General features: G+C 35.1%; 1 protein-coding gene and 1 pseudogene across 7 annotated transcripts in view; both read right to left on the bottom strand.

The window, feature by feature from the left end:
- The window catches only part of CCDC138 (coiled-coil domain containing 138), a 133578-nt gene that overhangs the window by 89456 nt on the left and 31408 nt on the right, over positions 1-12714 (bottom strand). For all 7 annotated transcript variants that reach the window (XM_059406390.1, XM_059406391.1, XM_059406392.1 and 4 more), the window contains exons 8-10: positions 11859-11936; positions 11648-11752; positions 6869-7033 (exon numbers count right to left, since the gene is read on the bottom strand). In XM_059406390.1, the coding sequence (XP_059262373.1) occupies positions 6869-7033; positions 11648-11752; positions 11859-11936 (348 nt within the window). The remainder of the gene's footprint in view (positions 1-6868; positions 7034-11647; positions 11753-11858; positions 11937-12714) is intronic.
- LOC132022159 (ubiquitin thioesterase OTUB1-like) lies at positions 9622-10932 on the bottom strand (annotated as a pseudogene).

The raw sequence follows: 12714 nt of genomic DNA, 5'->3' as shown, positions 1-12714 counted from the left end.
CCTAAAAGTAACTGACCAGAAAAGAACAAAGACAATATACAGTAACAGTCACCTTACAGGCAATACAATGACACTAAATTCATATCTTTCAATAGTCACCCTGAATGTAAATGGGCTAAATGCCCCAATCAAATGACACAGGGTATCAGACTGGATTAAAACAACAACAACAATAACAAAAGACCCATCGATAAATACTGTCTGCAAGAGACTCATTTTAGACCCAAAGACACTTTCAGATTTAAAGTGAGGAGGTGAAAAACAATTTACCATGCTAATGGATATCAAAAGAAAGCTGGGGTAGTAATCATTGTATCAGATAAATTAGATTTGAAGCCAAAGACTATAATAAGAGGTGAGGAAGAACACTATATTGTACCTAAAGGGTTTATCCAGCAAGAAGATCTAACAATTTTAAATATTTATGCTCCTAACATGGGAGAAACCAATATAAACCAATTAGTAACAAAATCAAAAAAACACATCAACAATAATATAATGATAGTAGGAGACTTTAACACCCCCCCCCACTGAAATGTACAATCTAAGCAAAAGATCACCAAGGAAATAAGGCTTTAAATGACACACTGGACCAGATGGACATCACAGATATAGCCAGAACATTCCATCCCAAAGCAACAGAATACACATGCTTCTTTAGGGCACATGGAACATCCTCCAGAATAGATCACATCCTAATTCACATATCAGGCCTCAACCAGTACCAAAAGACTAAGATCACTCTCTGCATATTTTCAGACCACAATGTTAGAACTCAATCACAAGAGGAAAGTTGGAAAGAACTCAAACACATGGAGGCTAAAGAGCATCCTACTAAAGAATGATTGGGTTAACCAGGAAATTAAAGAAGAACCAAAAAATTTAAAAAAAAATTCATGGAAACAAATGAAAATGAAAACATGACTGTTCAAAATCTATGGGATGCAGCAAAGGTGGTCCTGAGAGGAAAGTATATAGCAATATGAGCCTTTCTCAAGAAATAAGAAAGATCTCAAGGACACAACCTAACCCTGCACCTAAAGGAACTGGAGAAAGAAGAGCAAAGAAAGCCTAACCCCAGCAGGATAAGAGACATAGTAAAGATCAGAGCAGAAATCAATGAAATAGAAACCAAAAGAACAGTAGAACAAATCAATGAAATTAGGAGTTGGTTCTTTGAAAGAATTATTAAGACTGATAAACCCCAGGCCAGACTTATGAAAAAGAGAAAGGACCCAAATTAATAAAATCATGAATGAAAGGGGAGAGATCACAACCAACACCAAAGAAATACACAAAATTATAAGAACATAGCATGAGCAGCTGTATGCCACCGAATGTTGCATGGAATGTGAAAGAAATGGATGTGGAAGAAATGAATACATTTCTAGAGACATACAAACTACCAAAACTGAACCAGGAAGAAATAGAAAACCTGAACAGACCCATAACCAGCAAGGAAATTGAAGCAGTCATTAACATCTCCCAACAAACAAGAGCCCGGGGCCAGATGGCTTCCCAAGGGAATTCTACCCAACATTTAAAAAATTAATACCTATTCTCCTGAAACTGTTCCAAAAATAGAAATGGAAGGAAAACTTCCAAACTCATTTTGTGAGGCCAGCATTACCTTGATCCCAAAACCAGACAAAGACCCCATCAAAGGGAGAATTACAGACCAATATCCCTGATGAACATGGATGACAAAATTCGTACCAAAATTCTAGCCAGTTGGATCCAATAGTACATTAAAAGGATTATTCACCATGACCAAGTGAGATTTATCCCTGGGCTGCAAGGCTGGTTCAATATCCACAAATCAATCAATGTGATACAATACATTAATAAAAGAAAAAACAAGAACCATATGATCCTCTCAACAGATGCAGAAAAAGCATTTGAAAAAGTACAGCATCCTTTCTTGATCAAAACTCTTCACAGTGTAGAGATAGAAGTTACATACCTCAGTATCATAAATGCTATCCACAAAATGCCCACCACCAATATTATTCTCAATGGGGAAAAACTGAGAGCGTCCCCGCTCAGGTCAGGAACACAGCAGGGATGTCCAGTGTCACCACTGCTATTCGACATAGTGCTAGAAGTCCTAGCCTCAGCAATCAGACAACAAAAAAGAATAAAAGGCCTGTGAATCAGCAAAGAAGTCAAACTGTCACTCTTTGCAGATGATATGATACTTTAGTGGAAAACCAAAAAGATTCCATCCCAAAACTGCTTTATTACAAAGCTGTAATCATCATGACAGTATGGTACTGGCACAAAAACAGACACAAAGATCAATGGAACAGAACAGAGAGCCCAGAAATGTACCCTCAACCCTCTGGTCGACTAATCTTCGACAAAACAGGAAAGAATGTCCAATGGAAAAAAGACAGTCTCTTCAACAAATGGTGCTGTGAAAAATGGACAGCCACATGCAGAGGAATTAAACTAAACCACTTTCTTACCCTACATACAAAAACAAAGTCAAATGGATGAAAGACCTAAATATGAGACAGGAATCCATCAAAATCCTAGAGGATGACACAGGCAGCAACCTCGTCAATGTCAGCCACAGCAACTTCTTCCTAGACATATCGCCAAAGGAAAGCAAAGACAAAATAAACTATTGTGGCTTCATCAAGATTAAAAGGTTTTGCACAGCAAAAGGAAAAAGTAAACAAAACCAAAAGACAACTGACAGAATGGGAGAAGATATCTGCAAATAAAATATCAGATAAAGGGCTAGTATCCAAAATCTAGAAAGAACTGCTCAAACTCAACACCCGAAGAACAAATATTAGAATTTATCAAACTCAAACACCCAAAGAACCAGTCCAGAATGGGCAGAAGACATGAACAGACATTTCTCCAAAAAAAGACATCCAAATGGCCAACAGACACATGAAAAAAGGCTCGACATCACTTGGCATCAGGGAAATACAAATCAAAACAATAATGAGATATCACCTCACACCAGTCAGGATGGCTAAAATTAAGAAGTCAGGAAATGACAGGTGTTGGCGAGGATGCAAAGAAAGGGGAACCCTCCTACACTGTTGATGGGAATGCAAGCTGGCACAGCCACTCTGGAAAACAGTATGGATGTTCCTCAAAAAGTTAGAAATAGAGCTACCCTTTGACCCAGCAGTTGCACTAGTCGGTATTTACTCCAAAGATACAAATGTAGTGATCTGAAGGGGCACCTGCACTTGAATGTTTATAGCAGCAATGTCCACAATAGCCAAACTATGGGAAGAGCCTAGATGTTCATCAATAGGCAAATGGATAAAAGCAGATGTGGGGTGTGTGTGTGTGTGTGTATACCATGCTTTGAAACTAGAACTATACATACACATACGTGCACACAGTGGAATACTATGCGGTCATCAAAAAAAGAAATCTTGCCATGTGCAATGACATGGATGTTATTAGAGGGTATTATGCTAAATGAAGTAAGTCAATCAAAGAAAGAATTATCATATGATCTCACTGATATGCAGAATTTGAGAAACAAGGCAGTGGGTCATAGGAGAGGGGAAAATGAAACAAGATGAAATCAGAGTGGAAGACAAACCATAAGACACTCTTAATCTCAGGAAACAAACTGAGGGTTGCTAGAGTGGAGGGGCGTGGGAGGGATAGGGTAGTTGGGTGACAGACATCAGGGTGGGTATGTGCTACAGTGAGCACTGTGAATTGTGTAAGACTGATGAATCACAGACCTGTACCCCTGAAACAAATAATACATTATATGTTAATAAATCAGAAAAAAAATAGGCATCCACATTGGTCAGGAAGAAGTTAAACTGTCACTGAAGTTCCATCAAAACCTATTATAACTGATAAATGAATTCAGTAAAGTAGCAGAATAAAAAATTAATATACAGAAATCTGTTGCATTTCTATAAACTAATAATAAAGAAGTGGTAGGAGAGATTAAGAAAACAATCCCATTTACAACTGCACCAAAAGGAATAAAATACCTAGGAATAAACTTAACCAAGGCGCTAAAGACCTATACTCTGAAAACTATAAAACAACAATGAAAGAAACTGAAGATGACACAAACAAATGGAAAGATATTCTGTGCTCATTTACTGTTGGAATTAAATACTGTTAAAATGTCTAAACATTCAACGTAATCCCAATCAAAATACCAACAGAACTGAACTAGAACAAATAATCCTTAAATATGTATGGAACCACAAAAGACTCCAAATAGCAAAAACAATCTTGAGAAAGAACAAAACTGGAGGTATCACAGTCCCAGCTGTCAAGATATACTATTAAGTTGTAGTAATCATAACAGTAATCCTAACAGTATGATAAAGACACAAAAATAGACATACAGAATTTTCAGGTATCTCCTATAAATGCTCAATTCACAAAAATTTATTTGAGCTCCTAAAACCTACAAAGGAAAACTGAGGTCATAGTGAGGGAGTTAAGATAATATCCCCTGTCTCTGAGAATCTTTCAGCTTCCTATGAAAGAGGAAAAAGACAAACATAGAGAACAGTCTAATTATGTATTTAAAAAAAAAAAAAAACCTGATTTTTAAAAAACCAAATGTATTTTATTGTGAAACCCTTCCAAATTAGAGCCATTAAAGGCAGGCCAAGACGGGGATGCTATCTACTATCACCTCTATTATTTACCTTCTTCTAGAAGGACTGACTACATAAAGCAATAGAAAAACCCTGTCTTTTATATATATGAACTTGTAAAATTGATGAGAAAATGGAATAAAATGTGTGACATTAAAAAGCAGACAATATTTTCATTAATTCTAAATAATGTGCACTTAACTAGAAAACATAAGAAAAACATTTTCTTAAATTATCAGAACCAATGATTTCAGTGAATTGTCCGGTTGCTAAAAATATAAAAATCTTCCAAATACTAATATTATCTGATTTTAGAGATGGGAAAAAAGTCATATTCATAATACCAAAAAAATTTCCAAACCTAATAAAGTAAATGAAAAAGGAAACATGCAAAATACACAAGTATAAAAATATACACTTCATTTAAGAACATGAAAAACTATATAAAATGAGGGATGGGAAAATTTATTGTAAAGATACCAATTCTTAATTAATCCAAAAATTAAATGCAGTAACAAGAAAATACAAAAAGCCTTTTTAAAATTATATTAAAATGAGTATTTTAGACAATTAAAAATTTCTTCTAAGAATAACCAGAAACTTCCCTGCCCATGTAAAAGCATATATTAAAGTCAGAATTAATCAGAACACTGCAGTAGTAGTACAGGAACATACAGATCAATGGAACAGAATAGTAACTAAAAAAAAATAGACCCAACCTCATAAATACATTTCATATACAATATGTATCTCACATACATTTCAAATTAATGGGTAAAAACAGGAGTTACTCCATAAGGACAACTTGCTTACCATTTAAAAAATGAAAGTGTATCTCTACTATTACATCAAAATATATCATAGATAAATTAAATATTTCAAAGTTAACCATGAAAAAAAGCCTAGAAACAAAAAATACAAAGATTTTCCAAATGTCGGGGCAAGAGAACTAAGTCTACTTTAACACTGTTACAGTGGTAGAAATAAAAGAAATGGTATGAGTTTAACTACATAAAAATGTAAAACTTTTATATAACATAGAATACTACTATGGAATCTCTAGGCACAATTTTTTTGTTGAACAAAAAAATAATCTTGAAAAAGAACAAAGTTGAAGATCTCACACTTCTTAATTTCAAACTTGCTACAAAGCTACAAGTAATTAAAAGAGTCTGGTATTTGCATAAAGAAAAATATACAGACCAATGGAACAGAGAGCCCAGGAATAAGACCTCACAGACATGGTGAAATGATGTTTGTCAAGGGTGCCAAAATTACTCAATGGGGGAAAACCAGATATCCACATGTGAAAAATGAAGTTAGACCCTTATCCTGTACCAGGGACAAAAAACTGAAAACTAAATGAAAGAAAGACTTAAATATAACTAAAACCAAGTAATTTCTAGAAGCATTACTTGGCATATGGTCCTTTTACTCCATCTTCAAAGCCAGCAAGCATGTGACCTGCTTTTCTGCTCTTTTGTCTGGTTAAAAGCTCACAGGATTACTGGGCCTACCCAGACCATTCTGGTCAATCTCTAGTGGAAGGTCAGCTGATTAGGAGCTGTAACTCACTTCTGCCACAGAACATAAGATACGGGGATTAGGATATGAACATCTTGAAGGCCATTATTCTGCCAAGCAGAAAATGCATTTAAAAGAAACATTTTAGGTAAGTGTGGAAACTGGAAATAATTTTCTAAAATGGAACCCTGGCCAATATTTAGCAACTACAAAATTATTTCTGAAAACATTAAACCAAATGTTAGATGTCTACTCTAAGAAGTTTTAATATATTTCTTGCTATGACCACATATATTAACTAGAAATCATGAATACCAATATCCAAATTAATGTCTGTAACTTAAGAAAATGGTTACTTCTTTTTGTTAATGAGAAGCCCCTTGCAAATACTTTCTATCCCTTCATGACAAAAAAACAAAACAAAATTATTTTAGTGGAATTTGAGTCTTAAAATAATGTGTTTTTAGGAATTTTATCACTGATCATCTGCCTAACTAGTATAAAATTATTGTTGCTATTTTCAGAGTTAAGTTCTTAACTTCTAGTCTCTATTTTTAAAAAGAAATTTCAAATAAAAGTAAGAATTAATTTTAATTAAGTCTGGAATGAATCTTTTTAGAATTATTGGTATGGTCAATTTTCTACCAAAAAGTATTTTTTCCTCTTATAAAACATACAACAGGCTTTCCAGGAGTAATCTTCATGAATCATATACATCAAACCAAAAAACAAACCTTTATACACTTCTCCTGAATATCATTTCTCTGAGAAGCAAATCTGAGTAGCGGCTTTTCACCATCCATTCCAGATTCTTCACTTTTTATTTTACTAAGGTGATGATCTGAAATCCAATCCATGAAGACAGTTAAAAGTTCATAAACTTGTGCATTAAGTGGTACCTATAGGTAAAAAAGTAAATCAAACATTTATTTCCATCTATAACCTCAAAATTTTAAGAGCAAGTTTTAAATTTAGGGATCACAGAATAATTTACCTAATGGTCACTAAAATATGCACTGAATGAAAAAGCTTCCCCGAACAAAGGAAATTCCAAATCAAAATCCCCACTTAACATAAGAAACATGTTAAAGGATGGCTGAGAGAAGGAGAGAAAACCCATCTTAAAAAGGAAATTGAGGACTGACTGAGTGGCTCAGTTGGTTAGGCATCTGACTCTCGATCTTAGCTCAGGTCTTGATCAGGGTTTTGAGTTCAAGCCCTGTACTGGACTCCATCAAGAGCGAGGAGCCTTCTTGGAAGGAAGGAAGGAAGGAAGGAAGGAAGGAAGGAAGGAAGAAAAAAGGGAAAGGAAACTGAAGGATGCCTGGATGGCTTAGTTCGTTAAGCATCTGCCTTCAGAGTCCTGGGATCAAGCCCCATGTCAGGCTCCCTGCTCAGCGGAGAGCCTGCTTCTCCCTCTGAATGCTGCAGCCCCTGCTTGTGCTCTCTCTCTCTAAAAAATAAATAAAATCTTAAAATAAAAAAAAATTCAAAGAATCGAGCCTTATTGCCAAAAAAAAAAAAAAAAAAAAAGAATTTTCATAAAAATTCTTTATCCAAGTTTAAAACACAGAAAAGTAAAATTGGCCTTAACTCAGGAGCATGAACCACCATAACGAAGATTTTAACAAGTTTAAAGGTTTAGAAAGTTAAACAATTTCTACCATGGAACTTCATATTTTCTTCTTCCCAAAGAAGTTTTTTTTTTCTTTTTCTTTATAACATTCTATAAACAGAATATGAAACTTCTCCTGGAAATCCTGTTCTCTCAGAGTCCATCAAAATGTGAGGTGAAGAATAAGAAAAAAATTCCATAAAAATATATAAATTCAATTATACTGATTTTAGTATTCCTTCAAATAACTTTTAGTCAATTTCATTCTACATTTATCACACATCAACCTTAAACAGGGAACTATGCTAGACTTAGTTTTTAAGAAATCTGAAAAGATAGAACTATAAAAGCAAATAAACAAAAAGGTAACATTAACCAGACAGCAATCCATAAAATCAAAATCAGATTATTAAAAACAGAGTTGCATTATTCTGGACAAGGATAATATTTTAATTTATAATTTATATTAAATTTAACTGACAAATATTATTAGTTTCAGAGGTAGAATTCAATGACTCCTAAGTAATATGCCATTGTATATACATACCACATCTGCTTTATCCATTCATCTGCTGATGGACATCTAGACTCCTTCCATAGTTTCGCTATTGTGGACATTGCTGCTATGAACACTGGGGTGCATATGCCCCTTCAAATCACTATTTTTGCATCCTTTGGATCAATACCTAAAAGTGCAATTGCCAGGTCATAGGGCAGCTCTATTTTTAATTTTTTGAGGAATCTCCATACTGTTTTCCAGAGTGGCTACACCAGCTTGCATTCCTACCAACAGTGCAAGAGGCTTCTCCTTTCTCTGTATCCTCGCCAACATCTGTTGTATCCTAACTTGTTCATTTTAGTCATTCTGACTGACATGAGGTGGTATTTCATTGTGGTTTTGATTTCTATTTCCCTGGTGCTGAGTGATGTTGAGCCACTTTTTTCATGTGTCTGACGGCCATTTGTATGTTTTCTTTGGAAAAATGTCTGTTTATGTCTTCTGCCCATTTCTTGACTGGATTTTTAGTTTTTTGGGTATTGAGCTTGGTAAGTTCTTTCTAGATTTTGGATACTAGCCCTTTATCTGATAGGCCTTTTACAAATATCTTCTCCCATTCTGTAGGCTGCCTTTTTAAGCTTTGCTGACTGTGTCCTTTGTAGTGGAGAAGTTTCCATCTTGATAAAGTCCCAATAGTTCAGTTTTGATTTTGTTTCTCTTGCATTTGGAGACATGTCGAGCAAGAAGTTATTGCAGCAAAGGTCAAAGAGGTTACTGCCTGTGTTGTCCTCTAGGATTTTGATGCATTCCTGTCTCACATTTACGTCTTTCAACCATTTTGAGTTTATTTTTGTGTATGGTGTAAGAAAGTGGTTCAGTTTCATTCTTCTGCATGTGGCTGTCCAATTTTCCCAACACCATTTGTTGAAGATATGGTCTTTTTTCCTATTTATTGATGATTAGTTGACCATAGAGTTGAGGATCCATTTCTGGGTTCTCTATTCTGTTCCACTGATCTATGTGTCTGTTTTTCTGCCAGTACCATAGAGTCTTAATGACTAAAGCTTTGTAATACAGCTTGAAGTCCAGAATTGTGAAGCCTCCAGCTTTGGTTTTCTTTTTCAAAATTCCTTTGGCCATTTGGGGCCTTTTCTGCTTCCAAACAAATTTTAGGATTGTTCTGAACAGGGGTAATTTTAACCTGTTTTCTTCAAATAGGAACTTTAGATAATAATTTCAATCATCTTAAGTACTAAGTATAAAGGCATCCCCTTTAATAAAACATGGAACGCTGTATGACAGGAAGAAGGTGAGGGTAGGGATAGTGAAATATTTTCATTTACAACCACAAAAAAAATGTCTATACGTATCTGTTACCTGGCAGAGGGCAGTGGCAGGACAAAGCTGGCCCTATTTGTACACAAAATCATAGGTCCAGGCCAGGAGAGAAGGTAGACCTTGGGTTTGGAGCCCTCAGGAAAGATGTGCAGGTTGGTCTTGATGCCTTTGCTATGGTTCCCTCCACCCACCCAGATGGAAACCCTGAGGGCCTGGGCCAGCAGGATGGTGTGGATGTGGTTATTGTCCCTTTACATGACCTCTACCTCCTGGTGGCAGAACTCCTTGACAGTCTGCCCACTCTCAATGGACACATCTCATACTATAGGTAGCCTGAGGTGAGCAGTTGCAGAGAGACTAACAGGAAGTCCAAGGTCCCCTAGCTGCTGAAGGAGGCCAAAAGATTGACTACTGAGGTATGCTTCTCCATCTGCTCAATCAGGTCTGTAAAACATGGGTGGAAATGTTTAAACCGTGAACTCAGTAAAGGCCTGGGAGACGAGGTTCTCTTTGATCTTGGCAGACACAGGCTTGAATTGCTAAAACTCCTTGCTCACATTCAGCAGCACCTCCAGGTGCAAGCATCCAGAAGCGCAAGAGAAGCAGTTCACATAAAGCCTGGTCTTATAGATGTACAAGAATTTTTGGTAAAGATGCTCAATCTTCTGTTGACAGATGTCATCCTCAGCGTACTCCCTGTACAGAATGTCAGCTCCAACAGCTCCAAGAACAGAGGGTTCTGCACAGCAATCTTTTATTGAATTTAGTCCTGCTGAGCCACGGTATCTTCATCATAGGCCAGCCAGACAGTTAACACCTTTAGAGTCACACCGCCCAATGGTGGCTCCTGATTTTGTTACTGAGATTCCTCTACAACTATCTTTAAATGATGCTGTATTCCTACTTTATGAAAAGAACTAGAGGGCTTATCAAAATTATTAACAGCCTACAGTGAGGTATCACTAGCCACCCACTGAAAAGGTCAAAATGAAAAAGAGAGAAAATACCAAATGTTGGCATAGTTGTGGAGTAACTAACATTCAAACATTGCTAGTAGGAGTATAAAATGGTATAACTGCTTTGGAAAACTGGCAGTTTCACAAAGAGTCAAGTATCTATGACCCAGAAATTCCAGTCTTGGTTGTATTTCTAAGGGGAATGAAAACATCTGTCCACTAAAAGCTTTGTACGTAAACATTCTTAGCGGCTTTTTTCATAATAGACAAAAGGTAGGAATAACCCAGTTGTCTATTAAAAGAAGAATGGATAAGCAAATTGTGATCTGTTCATATAGTGGAATACTACCGAGCAACAGAGGAACAAACTACCGATATACCCAATGTCATGATGAGCAAAATAAGCCTTACATAAATGAGTGCATACTATACAACCCCACTGACTGAAGTTCCAAAATAGTTCTAAATTAGTTCTAAAATAGTTCTAAGTTCTAAAATAGTTCTAAAACTAATTTATGGTGATAGAAGTCAGATTAACAGCTACCTCTCGCAGGGAAGAACTGAGAAGGGACATAAAGGGAACTTTCTACGGTGATGGAAATGTTCTATATCTAGTTGCAGGTTACATGAATATAGGCAGTTGTCAAAACTGACTAAGCTATATAATTAACGGTCTCTGCATTATATTACTGTATGTAATTTATACCTCAAAGTAAAGTCCTTAGAAAAAATTAGTAAATAAAGCCCATTCAGGCATGGATTGCAGTCTTGAGAGAAAACATGGAAAGCTTGTGGAATCTTAAAACACAACGAAAAAACGAAAAGCAGCATGTGAATTTCCTTTCAATCTCTGGATTGTCATAAACTCATACTTCCTCTGCAACAGTACATATCCATGAATTATTAGGCTTAAGGTCTGTGCCTGAAGCACTTGTTTTGCTTTTGTAAATAAAAGCATACTAGAAATATTATACAGAAATTTCTCTGTAAAGGAATTATTATGGTAAACTCTTTCATACCAAAACGATGTTTGCCAAAAATAGATTCAAGAACAAAGAGAAAATGTCTTTGTTTTCTATTGGAGAAATTTTCAGTCATATCATACCTTGTGAGTTTTTGAGACTGGTACTTTATCTTGTTTTAAACTTTTCATTTCATTAGCATGTGAATTTCCTTTCAATCTCTGGATTGTCATAAACTCATACTTCCTCTGCAACAGTACATATCCATGAATTAAAATACAATTGTAATAAAGGTGAGAAAAATCCAAAAACAATCATTTAAAATTCACTTGTGTCAAAGAGCAGACAACTTACCTGTAAATTATCTAAACGAGCTTGAACTCTCTTAGCCTGAATCTCCATCTTCTTGTTTTCTTCACTTACTTCATTTAACTAAAGTGAGAAAACATTAAATACTTCAATATAAAGCTTAAGCTGATTTCATACTAAAGGTTTCACAAATATTTTATCTAGTCAATATAACCAAACACTGTAACAAAACAGAGGCAGCATTCATAATTAAAGAAGATAACTGCTCATAGTAATTAGACTTATGGAAATCATTCTGAAATGTATAAAAATAGTGTATCACTATGATATACACCTGAAACAGGATACGGTATGACAATTATACTTTAATAAAAAAATAATAATTTTAATTTAAAAAAATAGCAAAAATCATTTGTCCCTAGGGACATCATTTGTCCCTAAAGTACTAATAGTATCTAAGTTTAACTTCATTCTATTTGCACGTCTCTTGACATCTTACAAGTATATGTTTTAATGTGAAATGTCTTTAAATTGAACTTTTTATGTATATACAGAAAAGTGTACAAATAACATTGAGTATGCAATGTAACGAATTACTGAAATTGGGTTAAATATATAAAATTAGGAAGAAGTGACATGTTTACAAACATTAAGTCTTCATATTTATGAACATAACAGCATTCCATTTATCTAGGTCTTATTTATTTTCTCTTAATGTTTTATACTTTTCAGTATATGTGTTAGTTATAAATTAATAAATCTTTCTTTTAAATTTATTCCTGGATAGCTATGCTTTTTGATGCTATCATCTGTGGTATCTTTCAATAAACAACACTATTAGATTACTGTTGGCATATAAAAATACACTTGATTTTTGTGTATTGAATTCACATCCAAGGGC

Source organism: Mustela nigripes, chromosome 7 (genome assembly GCF_022355385.1).
Source record: "Mustela nigripes isolate SB6536 chromosome 7, MUSNIG.SB6536, whole genome shotgun sequence".
Lineage (NCBI taxonomy): Eukaryota > Metazoa > Chordata > Mammalia > Carnivora > Mustelidae > Mustela > Mustela nigripes.
The sequence above is the reverse complement of the archived record's forward strand: the minus strand, read 5'-3'. Positions and strand labels throughout refer to the sequence as shown.